This window comes from Anopheles bellator, chromosome 1 (assembly GCF_943735745.2).
Source record: "Anopheles bellator chromosome 1, idAnoBellAS_SP24_06.2, whole genome shotgun sequence".
Lineage (NCBI taxonomy): Eukaryota > Metazoa > Arthropoda > Insecta > Diptera > Culicidae > Anopheles > Anopheles bellator.
This window is the reverse complement of record NC_071285.1, coordinates 8,246,924-8,270,059: the sequence shown is the minus strand read 5'-3', so window position 1 is coordinate 8,270,059 and position 23,136 is coordinate 8,246,924. Positions and strand designations below refer to the sequence as shown.

General features: G+C 50.1%; 5 protein-coding genes across 6 annotated transcripts; 2 read left to right on the top strand and 3 right to left on the bottom strand.

Annotated features, from left to right (window-relative positions):
* The first annotated feature begins 128 nt into the window (after positions 1-128).
* Positions 129-1,273, top strand: LOC131214977 (proteasome subunit beta type-4). The gene is made up of 3 exons (XM_058209332.1): positions 129-367; positions 434-640; positions 712-1,273. Exons 1-3 carry the CDS (start codon positions 210-212, stop codon positions 1,154-1,156), a joined length of 810 nt encoding a protein of 269 aa, XP_058065315.1. The 5' UTR covers positions 129-209; the 3' UTR covers positions 1,157-1,273.
* A 1,073-nt stretch (positions 1,274-2,346) lies between these two features.
* Positions 2,347-11,216, bottom strand: LOC131206203 (far upstream element-binding protein 2). 2 transcript variants are annotated; one of them, XM_058198660.1, is made up of 7 exons: positions 10,302-11,216; positions 7,615-8,706; positions 7,062-7,525; positions 6,906-6,985; positions 6,333-6,517; positions 5,194-5,849; positions 2,347-2,884 (listed from the first exon to the last, which is right to left on the bottom strand). In XM_058198660.1, exons 1-6 carry the CDS (start codon positions 10,380-10,382, stop codon positions 5,535-5,537), a joined length of 2,217 nt encoding a protein of 738 aa, XP_058054643.1. In that variant the 5' UTR covers positions 10,383-11,216; the 3' UTR covers positions 2,347-2,884; positions 5,194-5,534. The 2 variants fall into 2 exon arrangements, with proteins under 2 accessions (XP_058054643.1, XP_058054644.1); XM_058198661.1 differs by lacking the exon at positions 5,194-5,849.
* Positions 11,217-12,212: 996 nt separating this feature from the next.
* LOC131206550 (protein DEK) lies at positions 12,213-16,983 on the bottom strand. The gene is made up of 9 exons (XM_058199138.1): positions 16,799-16,983; positions 15,859-16,039; positions 15,022-15,801; positions 14,842-14,948; positions 14,619-14,774; positions 14,269-14,545; positions 14,006-14,196; positions 13,785-13,937; positions 12,213-13,716 (listed from the first exon to the last, which is right to left on the bottom strand). Exons 1-9 carry the CDS (start codon positions 16,838-16,840, stop codon positions 13,702-13,704), a joined length of 1,902 nt encoding a protein of 633 aa, XP_058055121.1. The 5' UTR covers positions 16,841-16,983; the 3' UTR covers positions 12,213-13,701.
* A 621-nt stretch (positions 16,984-17,604) lies between these two features.
* Positions 17,605-18,924, top strand: LOC131216335 (flap endonuclease 1). The gene is made up of 2 exons (XM_058210799.1): positions 17,605-17,739; positions 17,815-18,924. The coding sequence occupies exons 1-2, from the start codon at positions 17,658-17,660 to the stop codon at positions 18,894-18,896; spliced, it is 1,164 nt and encodes a 387-aa protein (XP_058066782.1). The 5' UTR covers positions 17,605-17,657; the 3' UTR covers positions 18,897-18,924.
* Positions 18,925-18,985: 61 nt separating this feature from the next.
* On the bottom strand, positions 18,986-22,314 carry LOC131216239 (integrator complex subunit 8). Its single transcript, XM_058210680.1, has 6 exons — positions 22,199-22,314; positions 21,694-22,135; positions 20,639-21,627; positions 19,699-20,581; positions 19,171-19,633; positions 18,986-19,105 (listed from the first exon to the last, which is right to left on the bottom strand). Exons 1-6 carry the CDS (start codon positions 22,308-22,310, stop codon positions 18,986-18,988), a joined length of 3,009 nt encoding a protein of 1,002 aa, XP_058066663.1. The 5' UTR covers positions 22,311-22,314.
* Positions 22,315-23,136: the final 822 nt, after the last annotated feature.

Genomic DNA, 23,136 nt, shown 5'->3' with positions numbered 1-23,136 from the left:
CACACGCTAAGAAGAACAAATGTATTATTGTCGTTAGTTGCCCATCTCCAGTGTAGCCACCGTGTTTAGTACTAAATAAACGAACTGTCATTGCGGCTTGGTGAAGTGTCAAATCAGAAATCCGTAAACTCATTCCGTGTTCACCGTTGTTGTGCGATTGAAATAATTTAAGGTATCGCTTTGCTCACGAATTCCTCATCCGTTGCACCATGTACCCGGCCGGAAACAATCTGCTGGCTGGACCGTTCTGGAACAACGGTCCTGCTCCGGGTGCCTTCTACAACTTCCCCGGCAGTGCAGCCAATGTAGGGGCCATGCAAGCCCCTGCGAAGGAGACCCCGGGAGAGTTTGGCACACAGCGCGTGTAGTAAGTCTCTTTGTCCTCGTTTTGTCTGCTTTCGATTAACCTCATACGCTTTGCTCATTGCCACAGCTCCCCGGTGACCACCGGATCGTCCGTGGTGGGCCTCATGTTTAAGGATGGTGTGGTGATTGCGGCTGACAAGCTGATTTCGTACGGTTCGCTCGCTCGCTACCACGATGTCGATCGAGTGTATCGCATCAACGACAAAACGATTCTCGGCATCGGTGGGGATTTTGCCGACTTCCAGTACATCAAGCGATACATCGACCAGAAGGTGTAAGTGTTCAGGCAGCGGCCGCCAGAGCACGGTGGAAAACGGCCTCTCATTCCATCGCTCTCGATTGCAGAATTGATGATCAGTGTCTGGACGACAAGAACGAAATGAAGCCCCTTTCGTTCTACAACTGGCTGACGCGCGTCATGTACAACCGCCGGTCGAACTTTGAGCCCCTCTACCTCGACCTGGTGATCGGCGGCATGCAGGACGGTGAACCATTCCTGGGCCACGTTAATCTGCGGGGCCGCTCGTACACGAGCAACGTCGTCGCCACCGGGTACGGCACCCATCTAGCGTTGCCACTGCTGCGCGAGTATTCGGAAAATCCGACCGCGTTCCAAACCCTGGACCAACCGCAGGCATCCGATCTGGTGAAACGCGTTATGGAGGTGCTCTGGTACCGCGACTGCCGTAGCGATCCCAAGTACTCGCAGGCCATCTGCACCACCGGCGGCGTACATCTCGATGCCGATTGCTTCGTGGCACAGAACTGGAACCTAGCGCATACGATCTAGGTATTTTGAGGAGGAAGCTAAACATCGGCTACGCTTTGGTGCGTGTGTTTTGCTTGAAATATACACGAAAATCTTCTTTAAATAAATCGGAACTTTCCCGGTATCGGTATCGTAACATATTGAAAGCGAGAGCATTTTTGTTGAAACTAGCGCACCATTTCGAATGTTTATTGATAAGTAGTCGTGCACCAGAGAGGTTCGGGAAACATCCCTTTATTTCTGCTAATACACTGTTTATTCACACATCATTTCATCACTCTTTTTACACCACTTTTCTGACTTCATTGAGGCACAGCATCAACAGTGGAAACTTGTACAAAAAGGGCACACTTGTAGACACCGTAGACAAAACACCGAATTTGGCATCACGAACAATTCTGGAGGTCAATAAACGAAAATACTTACCCAAGCTGTATAACCTGTGCGGAAAGCGAAACCATTCCATTAACCCTTCATAACCCAATTTAGAACCATATTGAATGCTGTTTGTTGGCTAGCGGGAGCGACCGTACGATCATTACCTTTCGGCTTACGTTGCAGCAGGCTTTGCACCGGAACACGGCAAAACCAAAGGATAACCACGACCTTCATACAACGGCGCCATTGGGCTTCCAAGTCTACACATAACAACACAATAATAATCGTAAGCTAGTCAGGAAATATATAATTGAAATGCAATCCCACATATTCTGTCTCCGTGGCTGCAGTGGATATATCATAGCAAGCAATGGAATAGAGAGCGTTATAAATAATTTGTATGGTACGCGCTGTTAGAGATGTCCTAAGAAGTAGGCCAAAAATGAGGACAACTTTCAGTAGTGCTACATAAAAACTGTTAATTTCCATTCAGTTTTCAAACGTATTGTACTCTTGATGTTAAAGATAAGACTGGTGCGGTCACGGTCTGCTCCACTCTCGGTCAAGTCCTTAATAAAGGTACAGGATTCGCAGGCAAATATTTACAGCAAATCTAAGGGTATGTATGAAGCAATTGGGTACGCCTTCCCTGGCTCGATTGTCCCCCTTCGAGTCAGTTTCTTCCGCATACTTTTCTACTTCCTGCCGGTGGTGCGCGCTGTGTTTGGTCCGCAGGATCGGAAGCGATTTAACAACAGGTCCTTTTTTCAGTCCTTCAGCTTATACGAAAAGTAGTACTCAAGAGACACAGATACAACAGGCCCTGGGGTTTGTCTGCCTGCACCGCTGGCGGAAGGTAATCCTGGTTGCTGCGCTGCTGGTGTGCTACGACGATGATGGCGCACTGTACCACCTCCTCCACGTGGACGGAGTTGGTCGAGATGTGATAAAAGAAACGACGTGTCCCACCTCCCACCTTACTACTTCTTCTTTTTTGCTTCTTGCTTCTGTTGCAGAGTTTTGTTGATTTATTTGTTTGAATGAGTTTGCTCTTTTTGCATTATCCAGTAAGTATATAATAATTGCTACTAAACGCTACTAAATGTGTTACCGTGTCGATGGACAGGCGGTAAACGCTTACAGAACTATTATTGAAATGGATGTGTGTGTGTGTGGGTGTGTTGTGTGTGGATTAATCATTATTTGCTTCAAACTTCGATCTATTCTGCTGGTTGTTGCGGGTCTCGGTAGTTGCTTTTGTGTTCTGCATTTTCACTGTTCCACGTGTCTCTGCTCTGCTTGTCTCATCCATGCGTCTCACACAACACCGGTGCGTACATTGGGGTAGGTAGTAGTGCTAGGTTATAAGAGCTGCAATAAAATGGTTAGAGAAGAGAAAGAAAAAGGGAAATATTCATATTACGGCGACCGAGAGTGTGTATGAAGGAAGCACAAGGACATGTGAGACATGTGTAAGATGAGACACCGGCGAAAAACCAAACAAGGACTGATTCGGCTCAAAAATAACATAAATACAGCACAATGTTTCCGATAAGATTGTGTACAGAATAAGTATAAACACAAAAATATTGAAAAAACCAACTTATACGAACACGACGACGATCGCCTCGAAAGCTCCAATCCATGCAGAACAATGGGAAAATGGAAAAACAGAATAATTTTCATCCGATCCCTCATTTTTGAATGGCGGCATCCCAACATCCCACATACATATGTTGTTACAAACGTACAGAGTTTCGATGTTGAAAATATAATTTAATAAACAAAGTAACTATTAAATAATGAACATAACACGCGTCGTTGAATATACGTATAATATAAGAAGAATATGCGGTTATTGAAAAGTGCTATCATCAAGTGAAGGATAAATATCGGCAAGATATTGGCAGAAATCACAATCATCATCATCAATCATTATATGATAAAGGGGAAAACAATATGGATATGCATATAATTTTATCTACTAATGCACCAAAAATGCTCTCCCATGGCAAGGGCGCACTTTTCACATTGCTCCTCTGATCCCCTCTAATCCTATATTTCAAAATTTGGCGCGTAAAATGACAAAACTAGAAATGAAGAATATATGGGAAGAATATTTGTTCGATTCATCAGAGTATATTGCAACATAAATTGACCATAAATATAGAAAATGTAAATTGCTATTTTCTACCGGTGCAATTAATATACTTCATGTAATGGATAATCGTTAAACAGTCGCGGCACGCACAACACGCTGCTAAAATAATAAAATTTTGCTAGTAACATGTAGTGATAGTAGCATATACTTTTTCATGTTTCATAATCAGGCATATAAAAATATGTTTATCAATGTAATAATATATGGGTGTCAAAGATAATTTAGGTTTACATATATAAAAAAACACATTCTATTCCGATTGCCGCTAGCCAGTGCCGCCCATATGGCAACCGGTAAATGTTAGAAAGTAGAATAAATTGAAATTCATTGCACAATATAGTGGTTAAGTAGTGATACATATGTAAATATTATATAGTATCATTAATAAATCATTTAAATCATTCGTGTATCGGTAACAAGGTCCTAACGATTATCATAGTATATAGCATCCACAGGAGAAATGATTAAAGATCAAATTATTTACGGAATATTAATTACTATATTTTGGCGTAAAATATATGTATGCATGTATATATATATACTCATATCTATATATATTGATAATATACATTATATTGTATAATAAACGGTGAAAAAATATTATTTGGTTTTGCAATTTAAATTCTCATATAGTGGTGTGGACAAACAAATGCACGAATCTTCTATTTCCATTTACCGTTTCGACTACCTTGAGGCGATACAGGCAATGCTTGTGTAACACAACTCAACGGAACCGAAGTGGGACTCTGTTCATCTCAATTCTGCAATGAGCAACATTAAATCGTTAAACATACACACACGCCACAACAGTAAAAGTATAAAAACAATACAGATAAGACCTACACGGGCTAAGATGACTGACCCCGACCCAGCAGTACCAGAAGGCTGGTGCTTATAAATTTCAAGTATCCTCATCACTTTCTTGTTACTTCCCTTTGATCCCTCCTCTCTCCGGAATCCCCCAAAAGGACATTCAATCACGAGATCCTAACGATCAAACCCTTTGAGAAGTAGACTATTAGTGATTACTGAGCCAGATTTAGTTGAACAAATGGAGACTCAGAAGACTGTACTGAATTCAAATTTATGTTCCCCTTTCGTGGCACACCATCGACCGAAGAGTAACTGAATTATCGCACATTTTTCGAAAAGTTGTATTTAATAAATATTAAAAAAAAAAGACAAAATCAAGAGAAATACTATCATTACGGTATACCAAACAATCGGCACCGTACCGGATCGGAGAAACTAAAGACGATTGCTTCAATCTTTTCGAGATGTGATTTTATGGCACGAAAGCAACACTTCAACGGGAAAAGTAAAGTCAAATGAAACAAGAAAAAATAGCAAAGAGAGCACAATGAGAAACGACAAGAAAAACAAATAGCACAATGGCGGAGCAGAAAGAGGAAAGGACAAACTAAGCCACGCACAACAACTCGACCAACCGCCGGACCGTGCGCGGCGGCGGCAGCAATGCTGCCTCTTCCTTACTGCGGGGACGCAATAATGCACTTACCTGCTGTACAAAAACAGGAGAAAACTGCTGCGGCCGCTGCTCCCATGCAGGTTGCAGCTTTTGGTGGTGGGTGATCGATCTTGTGGTGGTGGACACGCGGCATGGCATTGATGCACCGCCTTCCACACATTCCGGTCATCTTCTCTCTATCGCTCTTCTCCATTATCCACGCTTAACTAACGAGCACAATAGAACTCGCTTCGTGTCGTCGTAGGTCGTGGTCGCTAGGCTGTCGTCCTTGTGTGGGTGGTGGTGTGTATAATCTATGCGGGAGGAGTGTGTCTGTTGCGCGCGAAAGAGTGTCGTCGTGTCTCGCACGCACAGTGGAAGAGAATTTGTCCCTAGTTCTTATCCTGATTGGGAGCATTCGGCTGGTTTTGGGAACCTCCCGGTCCGGGATAGCCGCCACCATAAGGGTAGCCCGCAAAACCGGGCTGACCGCCGCCGCCTCCTCCGCCTCCTCCACCACCACCACCGCCGCCATAGTACTGCTGGTACTGTTGACCACCGTAGCCACCACCGCCGGGTGGTCCCTGCTGCGGACCGCCGCCACCACCGCCGCCGCCGCCACCATACGGGCCACCGGCCGCTCCTGGACCAGCTTGGTTCGCCGAACCGGCTGCCAAAGCTGCCGCCACGGCTTGCGCTTGCATTGCCTTTCGGTTCGAAGGACCGGATGGATGGATGGATGGATGGAAGGAGGATGGTTCAAGAGGATTTTCACGGGATTTGTGTTGGGGAAGCGATGGCATCGGTACAGGCATCAGCAGCAACGTCAAGCGCGCGCGCAATGTTGGTGGATGTTGTTGTACGCAAAAGGAAGTGTGTGGTCACCAGAAATAAAAAGGAAAAAAGGGAAAACCAAAATTAACAAACGAACAACGAAACAAGCGGAACTCAAGATAGGCATGAGTAGAATGACAAGCACCGCTCAAAGACTCCTCTCCCAGTGCGCTACCCTACTGAATTGGTCCAAACGGTGTGTTGGGCTATTCGCAAGGGTAGCGCGCTCAGGACGGATAGTGATGCCACAGAGTTGCGGCACTCACCCCTCGTCTGGCGATCAGCAGATCGGACGAACGATCGAGTGGCGAATGGGAACATGAGGTAGGCAGACGCCGTAGAGAGTAATTGTTTACCTTGGTGGACGCTATCTGCTTTTCGATAGCTTCGGCTTCCTCAATTTTACCGATCCGTCGGTAGTACTCGGCCCATTCCGCACTGTAGTCCGCCTGCTGGCCTTGCTGCTGTTGCTGCTGCTGCTGTTGCTGGGCTCCGGCTCCTCCCGCTGCCATCACTGTTTGACCTTGCACATTTTGATTAGCTAATAATGCGATTTTTTTTCGTTTCGGAGCGTACATTAACAAAATAAAAGAGGAAGTGTGGAACCGTACGCATGGATCGACAATGGAACGAATGAGGATAACACGGCATGATGGTGATTGGGACACAAATGGCAATACAAAAGACAACATAAACGGTAAAGGCAACCAAATAATGTGAGAAAAGACAGTAGTTGATTAGCAAAAAGAGTACATAAATGTTTCTAGTTTTCGTCCTTTGGGAGCATATGGCACCGGACTCGTTATTCAAAAAGCGATCACTCATTTAGGATCGTTGCAATATTGAATGGGCTATAGTTTCACCTGATGAACGAGCGGATATAGGATGGGAAAGGATGAAGTTATACGACACTTCAGTTCAGAAATTACCTGGTAGCGCTCCTTGTGCAGCTTGGCGCACTTTAACCTGCGCTTCAATCATCTCAGCCTCCCGGGGCATTCCCATATGCCTGGATGGGAAACAAAAAAGCAAAGTGAAGTGTGAACGGGACACGGTAACTAAACAATATGCCACGCGATGCTTACTTGTAATACTCGATCCATTGCTGCGAATAGTCCGGTTGGGGTTGCTGCTGCTGGGCTTGCTGCTGTTGCTGTTGGGCCGCCGCAACGGCGGCAGCGTTGGCTGCGTTCGCCTGCGCAGACTGCTGCTGATCCCAGCCCTGCGACTGATAGCCTCCCCATCCGCCCTGCTGTTGCTGGTAAGCATTATGGCCACCGCCACCGCCACCACCGCCGCCTCCCCCAGAACCATTGTTCTGGTACTGATTGGCCGGAACCGACGTCGACCCGACGTACACCATGTTAATCTCCATGTTGATCTTGTCCTGGATCAAGCGCTTCGCCTCGTCCACCTGGTGCTGCTCGCCCTTGCAGATGAATGTTTTCTCTGTCGTCTGGTTTTGCGACGCCTTCCGGTCCATCTCCGTGTGCGCTCCGGACTGCTGGTTGATCTGCTTGATCGTGTCGCCGCCACGTCCGATGATGATCTGAAGGGAAGCCAAACGTGATGTGATCACAAGTGACACCGACGAAGTAGCGGCGGATAGTACCACCCACCGGAGACCACAATACTTACGCCACACTTTGAGACCGGTACGGCGAAAGTGTACTCCAATCGCGTCACCTGCGGGCCGCTGTAGTTGTTGTAGTTGTTATCCTGATTGGGGTTTCCAACACCACCGCCGAGACCGCCGCGTCCGTGGCCACCACCACCTCCGTCACCACCGCGACCGCCGCCACCACCGCCGCCGCCACCGCCGCCTCCACCCTGCTCCCGGCGTTGCACACTGTCGATCAGTTCCTCGATCATGCGCTTGCCATCCTCGACCTGGGCCTTCGACCCGAGCACGATACAGCGCCGATCGCCCGGCCCATCGCCGCGCCCCTGTATGAACTGCAGCTTGCAGCCCGACTCGCCCTGGATCTTTTTGATCATCTCGCCACCCTTCCCGATCACGACACCGACGGCCGCCTTGGGCACAAACACCTCCGCCTGTTCGGCCCCGTTCATGTTCTGGCGCTGCGAGTAGGAATCTTTCTCCTGTATCAGCTCGTACACGAGCTGCTTCGCGTGCTCCACCTTCTGTGGGTCGCCGGAAATGCGCAGCGGTTTCTCCATCTCCTGGCCCGGCCCATCCTGGATGATCACCATCTTGGCGCCCGTCTTCTCCTGCAGCTGCTTGATCGTCTCGCCACCCTTGCCAATGATGAGCCCCACCTTCGAGCCCGGGATCATCATCTCCTGGAACGACCCGAACGCGCCTCCCCCAGCGCCGCCACCGCCACCACCTCCGCCACGGCCACCGCCGCCGCCACCACCGCCCTGGTGGTTGCCGTTGTCCATCGGACCGTGGTTTACCATCTTGCTGATCAGTTCGCGCACCCGCTGGCTCGGGTCCTGTGCTCCAACGCCGGGAGCGTTCGACGAGTTAAGGTTGCTGTGGTTGTTGTTGCTGTTCTGCGACAAACGTGCGGCGACGGCTGCAGCTTGAGCAGCGGCTTGCATCGCAGCCTGACTCATGCCAGTCGGCGAGCTTGCATTATTGTAATCAGACTGTCCGCCGAACTTCTTCAATTCTGGGCCCGAGTCGTGGTCGTCGTGCGGTCTCTTCACTGGTTGGTGTGGCTGCTGCTGCTGGGGACCACCCGGGTGTATCTTAGCGGCAATCTAGAGCGGCACAGGGCGAAACACGGAACAGGAAGAAAAGCAGCTGAGTGAATTGATCGAAAAATAGGTATCGACATCGCGTGGTTTCCTTTTTCTTCCTGGCAAGATTCCCCTTCCCCCTGCCGTACCGGACACTTTTAATATAAACGGCAAATTAGCACCTGAAGTGAAACTGGCACAAAACCTTCGCGCCACCGTGTGTGCGTACGGACGACGACGGACGCGTGCTCGCCCCTTTTGTCGTGGTGCGCTAATTGAAACGAAAATCGAAAACCTGCCAAAGGGCTACTATGTTTCCCCAGCCAACTATGGTGATAGGGTGATATTAACCATCGATCAACCAACAGCCTGCCGCATGCTCCCCCCGAGACATGGCCTGCTAGTGTGGTGCACCCGAATAAAACGCCCTGTTTTCGGACATGTTAACTAACATTCGACCATAACCTCTGCCACGGACTGCGGAGGGCTCCATCTTGTGGCTGCTGCTTGCTGCTTACAACAGGCCGGCCACGAGGACAAAGGGGTAACGAAACGGGTTTTCCTCGATTTTGTTTGCTTTCGCGAACCACAAAACGTGCTTTTCCGTACCCTTGCTCATATTATTTCACGCCACTCGGGAGGGGGGGAGGTGATCGGCCACTGTTGGATCGCGCGCGCGCTTGGAAACAATGCGATGACGACCGATAGGTAGTGTGATGAAAAACGTCCGTCACCTGGGAGTGCGAAAACCCCGGAAAAAGAAAACAACGTTCCCGGGTCCGTCGTGCGAACCGTGTGCTGTGCACACCGCCAAGGACTGCGTGTGCCGCTGGAAACAACGCGATCTGTGTGTCTGTGCGCGCGATTGCTTCTGCTGTGGGCAGGTGTGCGTGCGTGATTTTTTGGCAAACACTCTCCCCGGCGGCGCACACCAGCGCAGCGATGAGAACGCTTTTTATCGATTTTCCCTGCACAGTTCTCCCCAACACAACGCGCGCGTCTAGCTCGTCCGGTCTCACGAGGCAGCACACGTTGCGGCCACTGTGCGAACACAAACACACCCAAGCGACGACGCACAGTCGCAAAGCGGCGACCACCTATTTCAGCCGCCGCCGCCGTAGCGGCCTACAGTCAGGGCAGCCATTTTCCCCGGTAGCAAAGAGAGAAAAACGCACCGGACAACGCGCGCAATGTTCTCGGGAGCATGAAGCATCGCTTGCTACGTTTTGCATTCCCGAGGCCTACATTGACCCTTTGAATTGATAAGCGCTAAAAAAATGGATGACACATGTCTGTGCGTCCGATTGGTGGCAGAATTTTGCACAGCAAACCAAACCATACACATGCTCTTTTGCACCTGCGACGGTGTGCGCGCATCGTTGTTTGGCCTCCCAGTTTTAGCACACGAGATAGGCGTAGCACCACCCGCCCACGAAGGGCCATTCAAGCGTATTACTTTTGCTACACTTGCTTCGCACTCGTAAAGGGGAACCACAATGCCAACAATGCACCCGGAGGAGCGCATACCATCCTGGCGAGGAAGGGTAAAATACGGGGCGGCCCTGCTTCGTCGCCCTGGGGGGAAATGGATTTTCAGGCTTGGCGATGCTACTCACTTGTTTGGCTCTCTGTAAAGCGGCTGCAAATGCTGACGATTGACTAAAATTTTGCGAGTTCTGGTTGGAATAATCACTCATTATTAAAAAAAATGAACCGATAAAGTAAAAACGCGTTCCCGCTGACGGAAAAGTCAACACCCGAGTGTTGGGCTAGCGCTCCGCTGGCCAGGCTACACTACCACCACTAACGGACAGCGGACTCGTCGGCGACAACGGCAGCTGGCGAGCGAGCGAGTGAGCGAGACTGCGCGTTCTCGCCACCTTTGGGATGGTCCGTCTCGCGTCTGGCTTCTTCTCAACGCCGTTGTGTGCTTCCCTGTACGCCTGCCCAGCGCGCGGAAGACGAGATGAGATGCTTGCTTTTTGGGGGATAGGAATCGCCGGATTCGCCTCGTCGACTTCACGGTTTGCCGGATTTTCCCGTCGAAACTAATTATTCTCGCTTAACCGCGCACACACTTTCACAGCCTACTGCTGCTGCCGGGGGGACGGGGATTCGAGCGAACTCCTCTCTTTTTTCTCTTTCGCCGCGACGATTTCGCTCTCGCTTTTTCGCTCGCTCCGATGGCGAATATTCCGGCGCTGTTGCTCGTCTCTGCCGCGCGCACTCTTTCTCCCTCTCGCTTTCACCCTTTTTTACTGCGCGACCTAACGCTTCGACCTGGCCCGCCCGGGACGAGATAGAATTTCCTGCCGATTGCGATAGCTGCCGGATACGGGAATCCTGGATTCACATCCCGATTCCCCGGGTGACGCTGTGGCCGGAAGTGGCCACGGATATGCTACTGGTGAATGGCGGCCAAAAACGGTACAACACCACACGGATCATCGAAGCACGCGCTGGCCCCACGGATAAAACGTTGTCGGCAAATTATAAAACTAATAAAGAAAAAGAATCTATGATGCTACGGGGCACGGGGGGAACGCTTTTTCCGCACATCACTCGCAAAAATCCATTCACGTCCACACCGAAAGAAAACTGAGACGATTTTAACTCTTCATATTATCATTGCTGCGGGGCCAGATGAAGCGCAAATCGGACCGCAAAAACGTCACTTCGTTTGCGCTTCGTGGCAGCAAAAGTGTAAAACCGAAATAACATATTGTATTTGCATTCGTGTTTTTGGTCCGAGAAAACGGAAATGGAAAAGAAATAAGTTGATGTCTGACTACTTTTTCTGTTTCTTTTTAGATTTTGTTGCTGTACCAGCAAATAAGAACATATATTATCCTCTGTTTGTAAACAAAGCATTTGCTAACGAGTTTTGCGGTCGGCCGACCCGTAAACGTTTTGACAGAAGCGCAGCAGTTTGGCATTAATCTGAAATGCCGAAAACGTTACGTTGCGCTTCGTCGGGCGCCGCAGTTATGATTTTTGTGAGATGAAATGAGATAAGTTTTGCCTTTTCTCTCTATATTTCCCCATTCTCTCGCGTTTCTCTGCGCCCTCTCTGTTTTTCTACTTCCCTCTGAACGAACTAGAAAGAGATAGCGATTCTCTCAAATTGCCGACTCTCTGTTTTTCAGCGTTCCCGGTCTCTACAATTCACGGTGAATCAACTGTGGCACTAGCAAATACAGGGTGGTCTATGGGATTTGTTTTTGAATTTTTGATCACATTTTCGATCGTTTGTGCTTCTATCGCGATGATAGCATATTCAATTTGGATCTTCACTTCGTCAACGATTCTTGGATTGTTCCGCTCCCCAAATAGTCATCAAATCACAGCTTCTTGGAGGCCAATCCACATCACAAGTTATCGGTAGTTAAAAAAAAACAGACGTTATATGGACCACCCTTTAAAACCGTTATGGGGAATTGAAAGTATCCGTTTGAAATTGAAGCCGATTTCGTTCATTTATTAACACATACCGCGTGCACATTGATTTCATTTACCGAGAACATCTAGAAGTTTTATTAGAACATCCTTCTCCAACCGTATTCGCCTTCCTGCACACATTCTGGTCATATTCATTTAACAAGCCGCAAAGGTCCCGTGTTTGTTCCAACGTACTCTGATTAGTTTTGTTAACACCTCACACACAACTTCCGAGCCGTTTATATACGATCCTCTGTTGAATATAAAAAACTATTCTCTTTCCTCGGCCGGGTGCGACAATTGCTCTCTGCCGCCGTACTACTAATCCGTTTTCTTCCTAGAGGCCGAAAGTGGTGTAATGTGTTCTGGGGGTTGTCTGATGCTGTGGAGGGCGGCGGCTGTGCGAACTTGTGCAGTTCCAAAACGGGACTCATCCGGCGGTGAAATCACGCGTGCACAGCTTGCGTTTCAGAGACGAGAAACGAGAAGACCGTGGAACTAAGGTATTGTATTTGTTTGATCCATCCGTAGCACATTCCGTTTACTTGTTGTACGTTCACGTCACTTCTTAGCATTACTACATTTATTACATTTATATATCTCGCCCGTCGCATCGGGCCGGATGCGTACTGTCCTCTGTCGCTGCTTTCATCAAACCTAACAGGGAAAGTGTTTGTGATGGGTTCAACGAAAGGCAAACCGATTCGATTCTTAAAAATGTGATCTCCTGCTCTGGATCCCCGATCTATGCAACTCGCGCGCCATGTCTGTATGTGAGTTTTACAAGTGTATCCAAAACCATTCATTATCTATCAGAAACTAAAATGAACAAAAAACAACCCTTTTGATTTCCTTCGTCCGATTTTGGAAACATCCGCTCGCTGTGCTCCGCAATGTACTCGCCACCAAGTACTGTGTCTCTCTATTTAAAGCGCAAATGCACGTTATGGTTCCCTTTTGTGAATTACTGCTTTCTTCTGTTCTCCTTGTTTTCATTTGCTTCGCTACATTCTGCATGCGTGTTTTGTACGTCCTCCGTAGAGAAGCGACACTCTACGACCAAAGCTCCATTTCACTATATCAATTTAAATCAAATAACTTTCGCCCCGTAACCGTCCCTTTGAGCAGGGATGATTTGACGCTTTGACGCAAACACGTAATTTTATTTCCCTCCATATGTGCATCATTGAAACCACACGCTTATGATACCTGTCCTTCCTGTGTCCACTGTCTGAGCACATTGCTGAAAAAGAGCGTGCCCAGCGTGTGTGCCTTCGTCATCCCACGTTTATGCGTCTCTTCTTTATCAGAAAAAAATATGTTGTTGCACTGTAAAGCGATCTTCTTGAGGGTTCACCTAACGCTTTTGTCCATGAATCCGACGCTCCTTTTCTGTTTGATATTCTATGTACGCTGTTCTGCTTTTGTGGTTGATTGATGCACTTTTGTGTGTATCGTTTAGCATATTCATCATGATCAGATAACGGGTAGTTGAAAAAGAAATAAAAGTTCAATGAAACACTCGCCGTTCGATCGGCTGGATGAACGAAGTTCTTCCTTGCGCACCTCCGTTCATTTTTACGTAGATATTAGCTTAAAAGAGAAAGCAAAAAAATGCCGTTAGTTACATGAAGTTAGGCAAAATCTTAGTTCCCGCGTACAGATTTAACTGTTGCCTTGATGAAATCCTTTTTATGCGACAGATCGTGGTCCGGGTATTTGGCGTACACCTTCTTGCACACCGTTTTCATCGTGATCTCCTCCAGGTTCGCTTCGTCCAGGATCTCCTTGAGGAAATCTTTGATATCCTCTTCCTATGAGCAAAGGTGGACCATAATTTGCTTGAGGCTTACACCGTACCCACTTGTACCGGACGACTTACACTTGGTGGTGGTGCCTTCTCGGGTTCCTTTTCCTGTTTGGCCTTCTTGACTAAAGGTTTCTCGTCTTCCGACTCGTCCAACTCTGGTGCGTCTTCGGCCTCGTCGTCCTCTTCTTCGTCTTCCTCGCCGGTTGAGCTACTGCCTCTTTTCGGTTTCTTTGCACTGGCCGCCCGTTTCGGTCGTCCTCGGCCTGCAGAAAAATAGAGAAATCATTAAAGACCGTTTCCGACCGGCTCGTACTGTTCCGCCGATTAGCACTCACCACCCTTGGCTGGGGTAGATGGTGTTGAATTTTTTGCTCTACTGTTTGCCACGCGGCTCGGAGTAGCTCCCCTGCCGGTAGTGGCCACCGACTTTCGCTTCGGCTTTTCGCTATCCTCACTATCGGCTTCCTCTTCATCCTCTTCCTCCGACTCTTCTTCGCTTTCCGTTTCCGCCTTTCGCTTGCGTCCTCTGGCCCGCAACGAAGGACGACCAACGGGGGCACTTGGGCGTCCACGACCTCGAGCCGGTGCTGGCTTCTTCTTTTTGCGGTCATCCTGAGAAACCCCGAAGAACACCGTTCCAATATCATCTGTCAGCTAAACAAAAACGCAGCAACGCCGTAATTACCTCGCTGAAATCGTCATCACTGGCGCTCTCTTCCGATTCTTCATCGCTGTTGTAGCGTTTCCGGACATTCCGCGCCGAAGTCCGGCTGCCTCGGGCCGGTGCTCTGGACGATCTTCGCTTGCCGGCGTCGGAGTCAGACCCAGCGGAAGGATTGTACTGGAAAACATTAATCCATTCGAGGCTCATCCCAAACAAGCTATGAAACTATTGTGGGAACACTTACGTCGGAACCGCTGTCAGAACCGTGGCGAGCTCGCCGTCCTCGGCCCACTTTCACTGCCGGCTCTTCTTCTTCCTCCGAGCTGGAGTAATCTACGTATAGGGAATCATCTAAAACGAAATAAATTGAAGCGGACAGCCGGAAAGCGAATGACACAATGTTCGCTGGAACCGTAACACGCACCTTGGTAACCTCGGCCCGCGGTTGATCGCTTCGGGCGGCCACTGGACGACTTGGACGATCCCGTGTCACCCCTGCCACGGCCTCCGGTGGCCTGGCCACGCTTCGCCGGGGTCTTCTTCTTCTTTGGTGCCTCCTCTTCGCTCATCTCCTCGTCCTCTTCTTCGGCGGCATCCTCTTCTTCGTCTTCCTCCTCTTCCCCGCCGGCTTCATCGTCTTCCGGGAGCTCTTCGTCCCCGTCCGGCTTCAGCAGGAAGCTACAAATCCGTTCGGCCAGTTCCTCCTTACTCCCCTTCTTCTCCAGCGCCAGTACCTCGGCCGTGAGAGCGAGCTTCTTGGCGTCCAGTTTCTCGGTGGCTGCCAGCCGCTTGCGGTACTGTTGCGAACCGGCCTCGAACTTGAAACCGTCAAACTTGCGCAGATTCTTCTTCAACATCGTCGGCTTGGCAGGCGCATGATAGAGGATCGTGTGCAGGGTCTGCAGCACCTCGATCTTCGTCTTCGTGATATTCGCATCAATCAGCGCGATCGCGCCGAGACTTTTGCCGGCCTCACCGGCATCATCCTCCTTTTCGTCGTCATCATTCTCCCCCACTTCCTCCTCGTCCTCGGGGGCCTGCTTCTTGGCCCCGTTACGGCTCTTCGCTTTCCCGTCAACCGTGGCCTTTGGTTTGTCTGCGTTGCCATTATCCCGGCCGCCCTCTACGTTTGCCGCTGCGCCAGCATCGTTCGCACCCTTCCGCTTGCCATCTGTCGCCTCGTTTGCATCGGATTTCGACTCCCCTACGAAGAACCCTAGTTAAACCACGCATCCGTCCGTCCGCAAGCCATCATTCTCACCATCTTTTTCATCAACCTTCGGGCCTTTCTTGGATTCACTTTCGTCACTGTCTCTGGCAGCCGCGGACTTCTTATCAGCGGTTCCGCTATCGGCTTTGCTGTTGGCACCGTCCGATGACGAATTAGCCGCAGCACCTGCGGCCGGCGTTACATTGTTCTTTTCGTTGTCACGTTCTTCAGCCTTCATGGTTCCGTCGTGAAAAACGTGTTCAGTTGAGAAACCAGAAAACGAGAGAAATCGTAATTAGCTTACAACACTATTGTAAAATTCACACAATCCCCCGATGGGAACTCCCCCCATCTGTTGGTTTTGAGGTTTGCCACGGAGCGCGGAATCCGCGTAAATGTCATTCGATTACTTAATCGCGCACGGTTTGCCACGATTGCTCGTGGCTGGAATCGATGATGGACAATACGAACGCAATCCAGGAGAAAACGTGCAACACAAATCGCTTCCCCGCACAATAGTGTCCACGCGCCAGGAACGACCGATGTCCGGTACGCGGCATAAAAATATGCGGGGCCATTTGGCGGTACCCTCCGTTGGTCGCTGGGTTTCGGCGCAATTTGTTGAAATCACCATTAAAACGTCGCCTTCTTCAATCGGGTTCCACCACACACTTTTGGTTGCGAAAGTTTAGAAACATCGCGGCGGAAGAAAAAGGAGGCATGAAATCTTGCGGGACGCGCACCCCGCGAAACGACAGCAATAAAGTAGGGAAGCGAAAAAAGCATACGAGCGACGGCGGCAGCAACATATCTCGGCCTCTAGGGTTTTGCTGTGTGATGCGATGCGCTTTCTCTCCTCGGGGGACGCTTGTCGCCGCACGCTGCGTGCGATTGGGGAAAATGTTCGACGACGAACGTTTCCCCGAAAGCGACACCGTGGCACCCGACCGGAAGCCACCTTTGGAGCGGTTCCGCACGCGATAATACGTACCATTTTGGATAGTTTCTTCTCCTCATCGGCGTTCGCCGACATGTTTGAAGAATTCAAAACTGTATTGCCCGATGCGAGATAAACATCTAAACCGCGCACACACACAGCCTACTGCGTATTCGAGCGAACTTCTCTCTTTTTTCTCTTTCGCCGCGACGATTTCGCTCGCTCGCTCCGACGGCGAATATTCTGTTGCTAGTCTTTGCCACTGCCAGGGGTGTTGCGGGGTAGTGGTGCCGCGCACTTTCTCCCTCTTGCTTTCACCCTTTTTTACCGTTTACTCCGGGGCAAGATATAGAATTTCCTACAGGAATCCTGGATTCACATCCCGATTCCCCGGGTGACGCTGTGGCCGGAAGTGGCCACGGATATGCTACTGGTGAATGGCGGCCAAAAACGGTACAACACCACACGGATCATCGAAACACGCGCTGGCCCCGCGGATATAACGTTGTCGGCGAATTATAAAACTAACAAAGAAAAAGAATCTATGATGCTATCACGCGCAAAAATCCATTCACTTTCAAAGAAAACTAAGATGCTTGTTTTTTGGATAGTAATCGCCGGAAACACGTAAATTTGACGGAAAATTATTACATTTCTTTCTAAAATTTTGTCTCTGAACTTTCTGACTAACCTGACTCTGTTTGCGTTTTTGGCGTTCCCGGGATCTGTTTTCCTCTATTCTCTTTCTCGTTTCTCTACGCTCTCTCTGGTTTTGCTGGGCTGTCATATTGGGCATTTTGGGCATTGCGATTGTCAAAAAAGGCGCACAAATTGTTTATGCTCAGCTTGTGACGCGATCTTCGTTTTGTTGTTTTATGTATTCTCGTTGATTCTGCGACTTTTTGCGGGAACCATGGGAATAAAAGGACTCTCTCAGCTGATCGCCGATGTGGCCCCGTTTGCGGTGAAAGAGGGGGACATAAAAACGTTTTTCGGTGCGACAATCGATCACCGGAATAGAAAAGTAAAGTTTATGTTTCATCTCGAAATTTTATGCCCACATTTTGCAGGTCGAAAGGTGGCGATCGACGCGTCGATGTGCCTGTACCAGTTCCTGATTGCGGTGCGGGCCGAGGGCGCCCAGTTAACGTCGGTGGACGGCGAAACGACCTCGCATCTGATGGGCACTTTCTATCGTACGATCCGGCTGCTCGAGAACGGCATCAAGCCGGTGTACGTGTTCGACGGGAAACCACCGGAACTGAAATCCGGTGAACTGAACAAGCGAGCCGAGAGGCGCGAAGAAGCACAGAAAGCCCTGGACAAGGCCACTGAAGCCGGGGACGTTGAAGATATCGAAAAGTTTAACCGGCGACTGGTGAAGGTCACCAAACAGCACGCTAACGAAGCGAAGGAACTGCTGCGCCTGATGGGTGTCCCGTACGTGGAAGCACCATGTGAAGCGGAAGCTCAGTGTGCGGCCCTAGTGAAGGCTGGGAAAGTGTATGCCACCGCGACCGAGGATATGGATGCCCTCACGTTCGGTTCAACCATCCTATTGCGCCATTTAACGTTTAGCGAGGCCCGCAAAATGCCCGTCCAGGAGTTTTACTACGAAAAGGTCCTGAAGGGGTTCGAGTTGTCGCAGGATGAGTTCATCGATATGTGCATCCTGCTGGGGTGCGATTATTGCGACACGATTCGCGGGATCGGGCCGAAAAAGGCGATCGAGCTGATCAACAAATATCGGTCCATCGATAAAATCCTCGAGCACCTGGATCGCACCAAGTACGTGGTGCCAGACGGTTGGAACTTTGAGCAAGCGAGGCGGCTGTTCAAGGAGCCTGAAGTGGCGGAAGCCGCCAATATTGACCTGAAGTGGAGCGAACCGGATGAGGAGGGCCTAGTGAAGTTCCTGTGCGGTGATCGACAGTTCAACGAGGATCGCATACGGGCGGGCGCTAAAAAGATTCTTAAAACCAAAACCAGTGCTACGCAGGGACGGCTGGATTCGTTCTTCAAAGTGCTGCCATCAACCGGGGCCGGCACACCGGCGAAGCGGAAGCAGGAAGACAAGAAACCGCTCGTAGGGTCGGCTTCGAAGAAGGCAAAAACCGGTGGCGGTGCCACTAGAGGGCGCAAACCTAAATAGGGGCACGATTGTTCGGAGAGCGAAAGACGACAGGTTAATAAAACGTAATAATCCATGAAAATCACGCATTCTTCTTTGTCTCGAACGTCTTAACACATGTACTGCTTGGCGAGGGACCGCAGGAAACGGTTCTTTCGTACGGCGGCAGCCTCCCGTTTGATTTCTTCGTTGTTATTGGCATTCAGCTCCAGCTGTCCGAGGAATGCAATCTGCGGAGAGAAGGAAAGATTTGAAAATTGAACACGGAACATACGATTCGTACGACGATCGTTACCGTTTGCAGGCGCCGCTTGTGCTCGCCCTTCTTGTAGTGCCAGTTGACGATGAACTCGAGCAGCGTGGGGTCCCAGATGCAGCTATAGTACGAGTCCATCGCGTCCGCGTAGCTGGACGACTTCTCGCTGATACTTTTGAACGCCAGGCCGTAGTCGGGTTCGTCGAAAAACTGGCACAGGACGGCCGCCTGTACGAAGCAACCGAGACTCGAGCTACACTTGATCATGCGTCGGATGAGGAAATCGTCAAACAGTGGCCGCTGCAGATGCACCGTACAGTACTCCGTGCCGGAGATGAGGGCCGTCACGTAGAAGCGCATCGCGGCCTCGTAGTTGTTGCTCACATACTCCACGTCCCCTTTTAGCTTGATCCAGGGAATGTTGTTCGGGTAATACTTGAGGGCCTGGTTGAGCAGCAAATTGAGTGCTTCGGCCACCAGCTTCAGATTGTAGACCGATGTGCTGGAGAGAGAGAGGGAACCGTTTGTTATGGTTGCCAGTTTCAAAAATTGCACACCAAAACCTACTTGTTAACGTTCGCTGGCCACAGGAACATGTACTCCGCGTTCATGTCAAAGTTCGTTTCATCCTTCACGACGTTGTGCAGCTTGGCCAGCAGCGAGAGCATAATCGAGATGACGAGCGGATCGCGCAGTTTCGCGATCAACAGCACGAGCGGACTGTCCGGTGCTAGCTGCCGTTGGCGTGAGCCGGGTGCATTCAAAAACATCGGCAGCACCAGTTCCCACGCTTCGCGGTTTGTCTTTTTGGTGCCCTTGAACTTTTCGATATCGAGGAACGCTTGCGTGAGGGCAGAACACAGTTCAATACCGGGGAACCGCTTGTCGGGCTGCAGGAGCAGTGCGTTCCATTCGTTGAAGTTCAACAGCAGTGCCGCGCAATGTTCGAGCACCTTGGCATGCGGAATCAGATCGGTGCTTGCGTTGCTACCGATGATCGTGTTCAGGCACTGCTTGCAGCTGCGTATCAGTTGCTGCTGGTCCGCCGGTTTGCGCGGCCACTCGGCCAGTACTTGCTGGATCTGAATGTACAGTCCCTCCCAGGACACCATCTTTCCCAGCTTAGTCACCAACGGATTGCCTGCCAGTTCGGGACGCTGGGTTTCGTTCTTCAACACCGTCAGCAACGTAAGCGCGGTGGCGTAGTCTTTCCGTGCGGCCAGTTCGTGTGCTTTTCCGATCAGAATGTACGCAAAGTCCTGCAGGAAACCGCGTTGCAGAGGAATCAGGATCTGCTCCAGGGCGTACGGGATAGACCAGCTCGGGTTGATGGTGAACAGTGGCTTCGAGGGATTGGTGCCGGCCAGTTTCACCAGGAGCTTGCGGACGGCGTTGGCCGAGGTGCACGATATCAGTTGCCGTTCTAGCTGTCCCACTTCAAGTCGAACATCTAAAAAGAAATGAATTTAGAGACCACCGCCCATCGGTTGGTTGTTTTTAAACTTACTCTTCGTTTCCGGAATGGTCCAATCGTTCTGAACAGCAATTCCGGACAGCTGCGTGTCGGGTTCGGAGCGCTGCTGGCGATAGTCCTGTAGTTCCTGTTCCGACACCACCCTCGGGTAGGTTCGAACGAACCCCTCGATTGCACTTCCCAGTTCCGCCCCGTACAGTGTTACGATGTCGAAAAAGTATCGCCGCAACAGTGTACGATCCTCCTCGGCGAACTGATCGTACTGTTCGTCCGCGTACTGGAACAACGATTCGATCAGTTTCGGTTGCTCGTGTTTGTACTTTTGCAGCGCCACGTTGCAGCTCAGGATGTTCTCGCCGTCCATCACATACCGGATGATGTTAAGTGCCACCACCGCCAACTCGAGCTCCTTCTGTTCGACCGGGTTACCGTCGGTGCTGCCTATTGCATTGTACCCTTCGATGTTTAGCTCGAGCAGCTTGCGCTGGGTCATCGGTATCTCGCGCCGGATGTTGTCCTCCTTCAGAATGACCACGATGTCGGAGTAGTGGTTGAGGATGGATTCGTGCAAACGCTGTAACAACCCGTCCGGTTCTCCCGTTACGCCACACGCGAGCAGGTAACCTTGCAGAGCGTCCCCATCGACCGTACAGTACAGCGGTGGTCCACCCCGGCCAGCACCTTTTTCCCGCTGCCATTGGGTGTAGTTTTCCTTACACAGCAGCACATGCTGGCGGGCAAGCTCGTACCGCTGCACGAACAGATAGTACATGCAAAGATCGTAGTGAATCTGGGCACGCAGTTCACACGCCCGTATGGCCAGGGCTGCCTCGAAGCGCTGCTGTGTGTTGTCGATGTTCGAATCGAGCGGTACAAAGGAATCGTACGTTAGCACACGAAACGTGTGCGGTTCTTGCAGAAGTTGGTTCAGAAAGTCGATGCTAAGCTGCGTAAACGGTTCGAGTGCCGAAATGGACGATTCATCGCGCAGCGTAAAGCTGACCGATTCCGTTACCGTTTGACTGTAAGTAGAGGGCAGAGTACCGTGGTGAATTTGAATGCAAACGAACCACCACGAAGACACTTACGTGTGGTTGTTGAAGGGTTTTGTGTTCTTTATGACCGCCGCACGGAGCACCTGGGCCCGCAGAACCCAGCGGTGGTACAGGGTAAGCGCGAACGTTAGGGCATGCTTGGGTCCGTCCACAGCGACCGTGGGGGACTCGTGCACGAGTGACAGTGGCAACGTGACCATCTTGCCCGCCATAATGCTGCACAAATCGCCCAGTAGCTGTACCTGGCGGGCCACCGTAAGGCTTCGCTCGAGCTGATCCAAGTCCCATCGGATGAAGGCGGCCACCTTGAGGGCGAGCACCTTCAGTGCCAGCTGTTTCTTCGTGTACCGCAGACCGTCCGATTTTTGTGGGCCGCTCGTTTCGGGATCGGGTGGGGTGGTGCTAACGTCGTGCGGGTTTTGACCCTCCGGAGTAATCGATAGGAACTGGATTATCAGATCGGTCGGTGACGGGTCTGAAAAAGGTGGAAATTAGGGACGATACTAAAAGAAGTTCAGCCGCTAGTGCCGTGCCGCACCGGGATTAGGTTTGTTTAGATGCTTCGTCAGGAGAGCCGGTTTCAGGAGAAACTCGAACCACAGTATGGTTTCCTCCGAGAGGGGCACGGTTCGGGGTTTCAGCAGATCCATTTTATCAGCAATCGAAAACTAGCACCGGTCAAACACGGGGATCAAGATTCTTTAAGCCGGTAAACAAATCGGAAGAAAAACGAAAACAAACCAGTTTGACAGCCGCCGTATCTGTGGTAGTTCCGTAAGCGGCCACCAGAGGCGCAATGTGAACAATATTACGTATAATACCCCGGGTTCAGCACTACTAGCATTCAAATTGACTATTAAAGTCAATTGAGTAGCTGATAAATTGTTCTCATGATCAATCAATTCATTGGACGAATCCTTTCGAATGGACAAAATGTGGCTCGCCTTGTCGTTGGTTATTTTCTTTATTAACATATTACTTCGTTCGTACATTTATTAACATATTATTTCGCTCATTATTCATTCGTACATTTGTTTGCATCTTAAATAGTATCGTTTAGAACTAAATTTACGTGAACGTTAAATTTACGTTTACTGTACACAGCGGCACTAGATTCGCCAGTGCCGTTACATCCGCGCCGTGGTTTCCTCCGCAACCTGATCTTGGATTCTAATCTGGCCATAAAATATGCGTTTATGATGAATTGGACCCGTTGGGAACATACCATGGCCCGGTTCGGAGCACGCTGGATGCGTTTCGTTTCTGTTCTAGTGCCCACGGAACTTGCCACCTAAAGGTACACGAAGAGTACAACTTAAACCTAAACCTATTCTTCGTCCGTTAGGTCAAAACACCTATCGAGGGGAGCCGAAGGATCCCTGAACTGAACGACGACGACGATTAAACTTTGGCTTTTTCATCCTGCTGCACCATTTGGTCGTCACCGGTTGATTTCCGGGTGGTCCAACCATGACT

Excerpts from the sequence above, each read along its gene's own strand:
- LOC131214977 (XM_058209332.1), top strand. The coding sequence starts at position 210 with ATGTACCCGGCCGGAAACAATCTGCTGGCTGGACCGTTCTGGAACAAC. Across the intron at positions 368-433 it reads TTTGGCACACAGCGCGTGTA|CTCCCCGGTGACCACCGGAT; the intron begins GTAAGTCTCTTT and ends TCATTGCCACAG. Across the intron at positions 641-711 it reads CGATACATCGACCAGAAGGT|AATTGATGATCAGTGTCTGG; the intron begins GTAAGTGTTCAG and ends TCTCGATTGCAG.
- LOC131206203 (XM_058198660.1), bottom strand. The coding sequence starts at position 10,382 with ATGAGTGATTATTCCAACCAGAACTCGCAAAATTTTAGTCAATCGTCA. Across the intron at positions 6,518-6,905 it reads TGCACAAGGAGCGCTACCAG|CTAATCAAAATGTGCAAGGT; the intron begins GTAATTTCTGAA and ends TCGCATTATTAG. Across the intron at positions 5,850-6,332 it reads AGCAGATAGCGTCCACCAAG|GCAATGCAAGCGCAAGCCGT; the intron begins GTAAACAATTAC and ends TCGAACCGAAAG.
- LOC131206550 (XM_058199138.1), bottom strand. The coding sequence starts at position 16,840 with ATGTCGGCGAACGCCGATGAGGAGAAGAAACTATCCAAAATG. Across the intron at positions 15,802-15,858 it reads GAAGGTTGATGAAAAAGATG|GGGAGTCGAAATCCGATGCA; the intron begins GTGAGAATGATG and ends GGTTCTTCGTAG. Across the intron at positions 14,775-14,841 it reads GTTCTGACAGCGGTTCCGAC|TACAATCCTTCCGCTGGGTC; the intron begins GTAAGTGTTCCC and ends AATGTTTTCCAG.
- LOC131216335 (XM_058210799.1), top strand. The coding sequence starts at position 17,658 with ATGGGAATAAAAGGACTCTCTCAGCTGATCGCCGATGTGGCCCCGTTT. Across the intron at positions 17,740-17,814 it reads GGACATAAAAACGTTTTTCG|GTCGAAAGGTGGCGATCGAC; the intron begins GTGCGACAATCG and ends CACATTTTGCAG.
- LOC131216239 (XM_058210680.1), bottom strand. The coding sequence starts at position 22,310 with ATGGATCTGCTGAAACCCCGAACCGTGCCCCTCTCGGAGGAAACCATA. Across the intron at positions 19,634-19,698 it reads TGGCCAGCGAACGTTAACAA|CACATCGGTCTACAATCTGA; the intron begins GTAGGTTTTGGT and ends CTCTCTCTCCAG. Across the intron at positions 19,106-19,170 it reads ACAAGCGGCGCCTGCAAACG|ATTGCATTCCTCGGACAGCT; the intron begins GTAACGATCGTC and ends TTCTCTCCGCAG.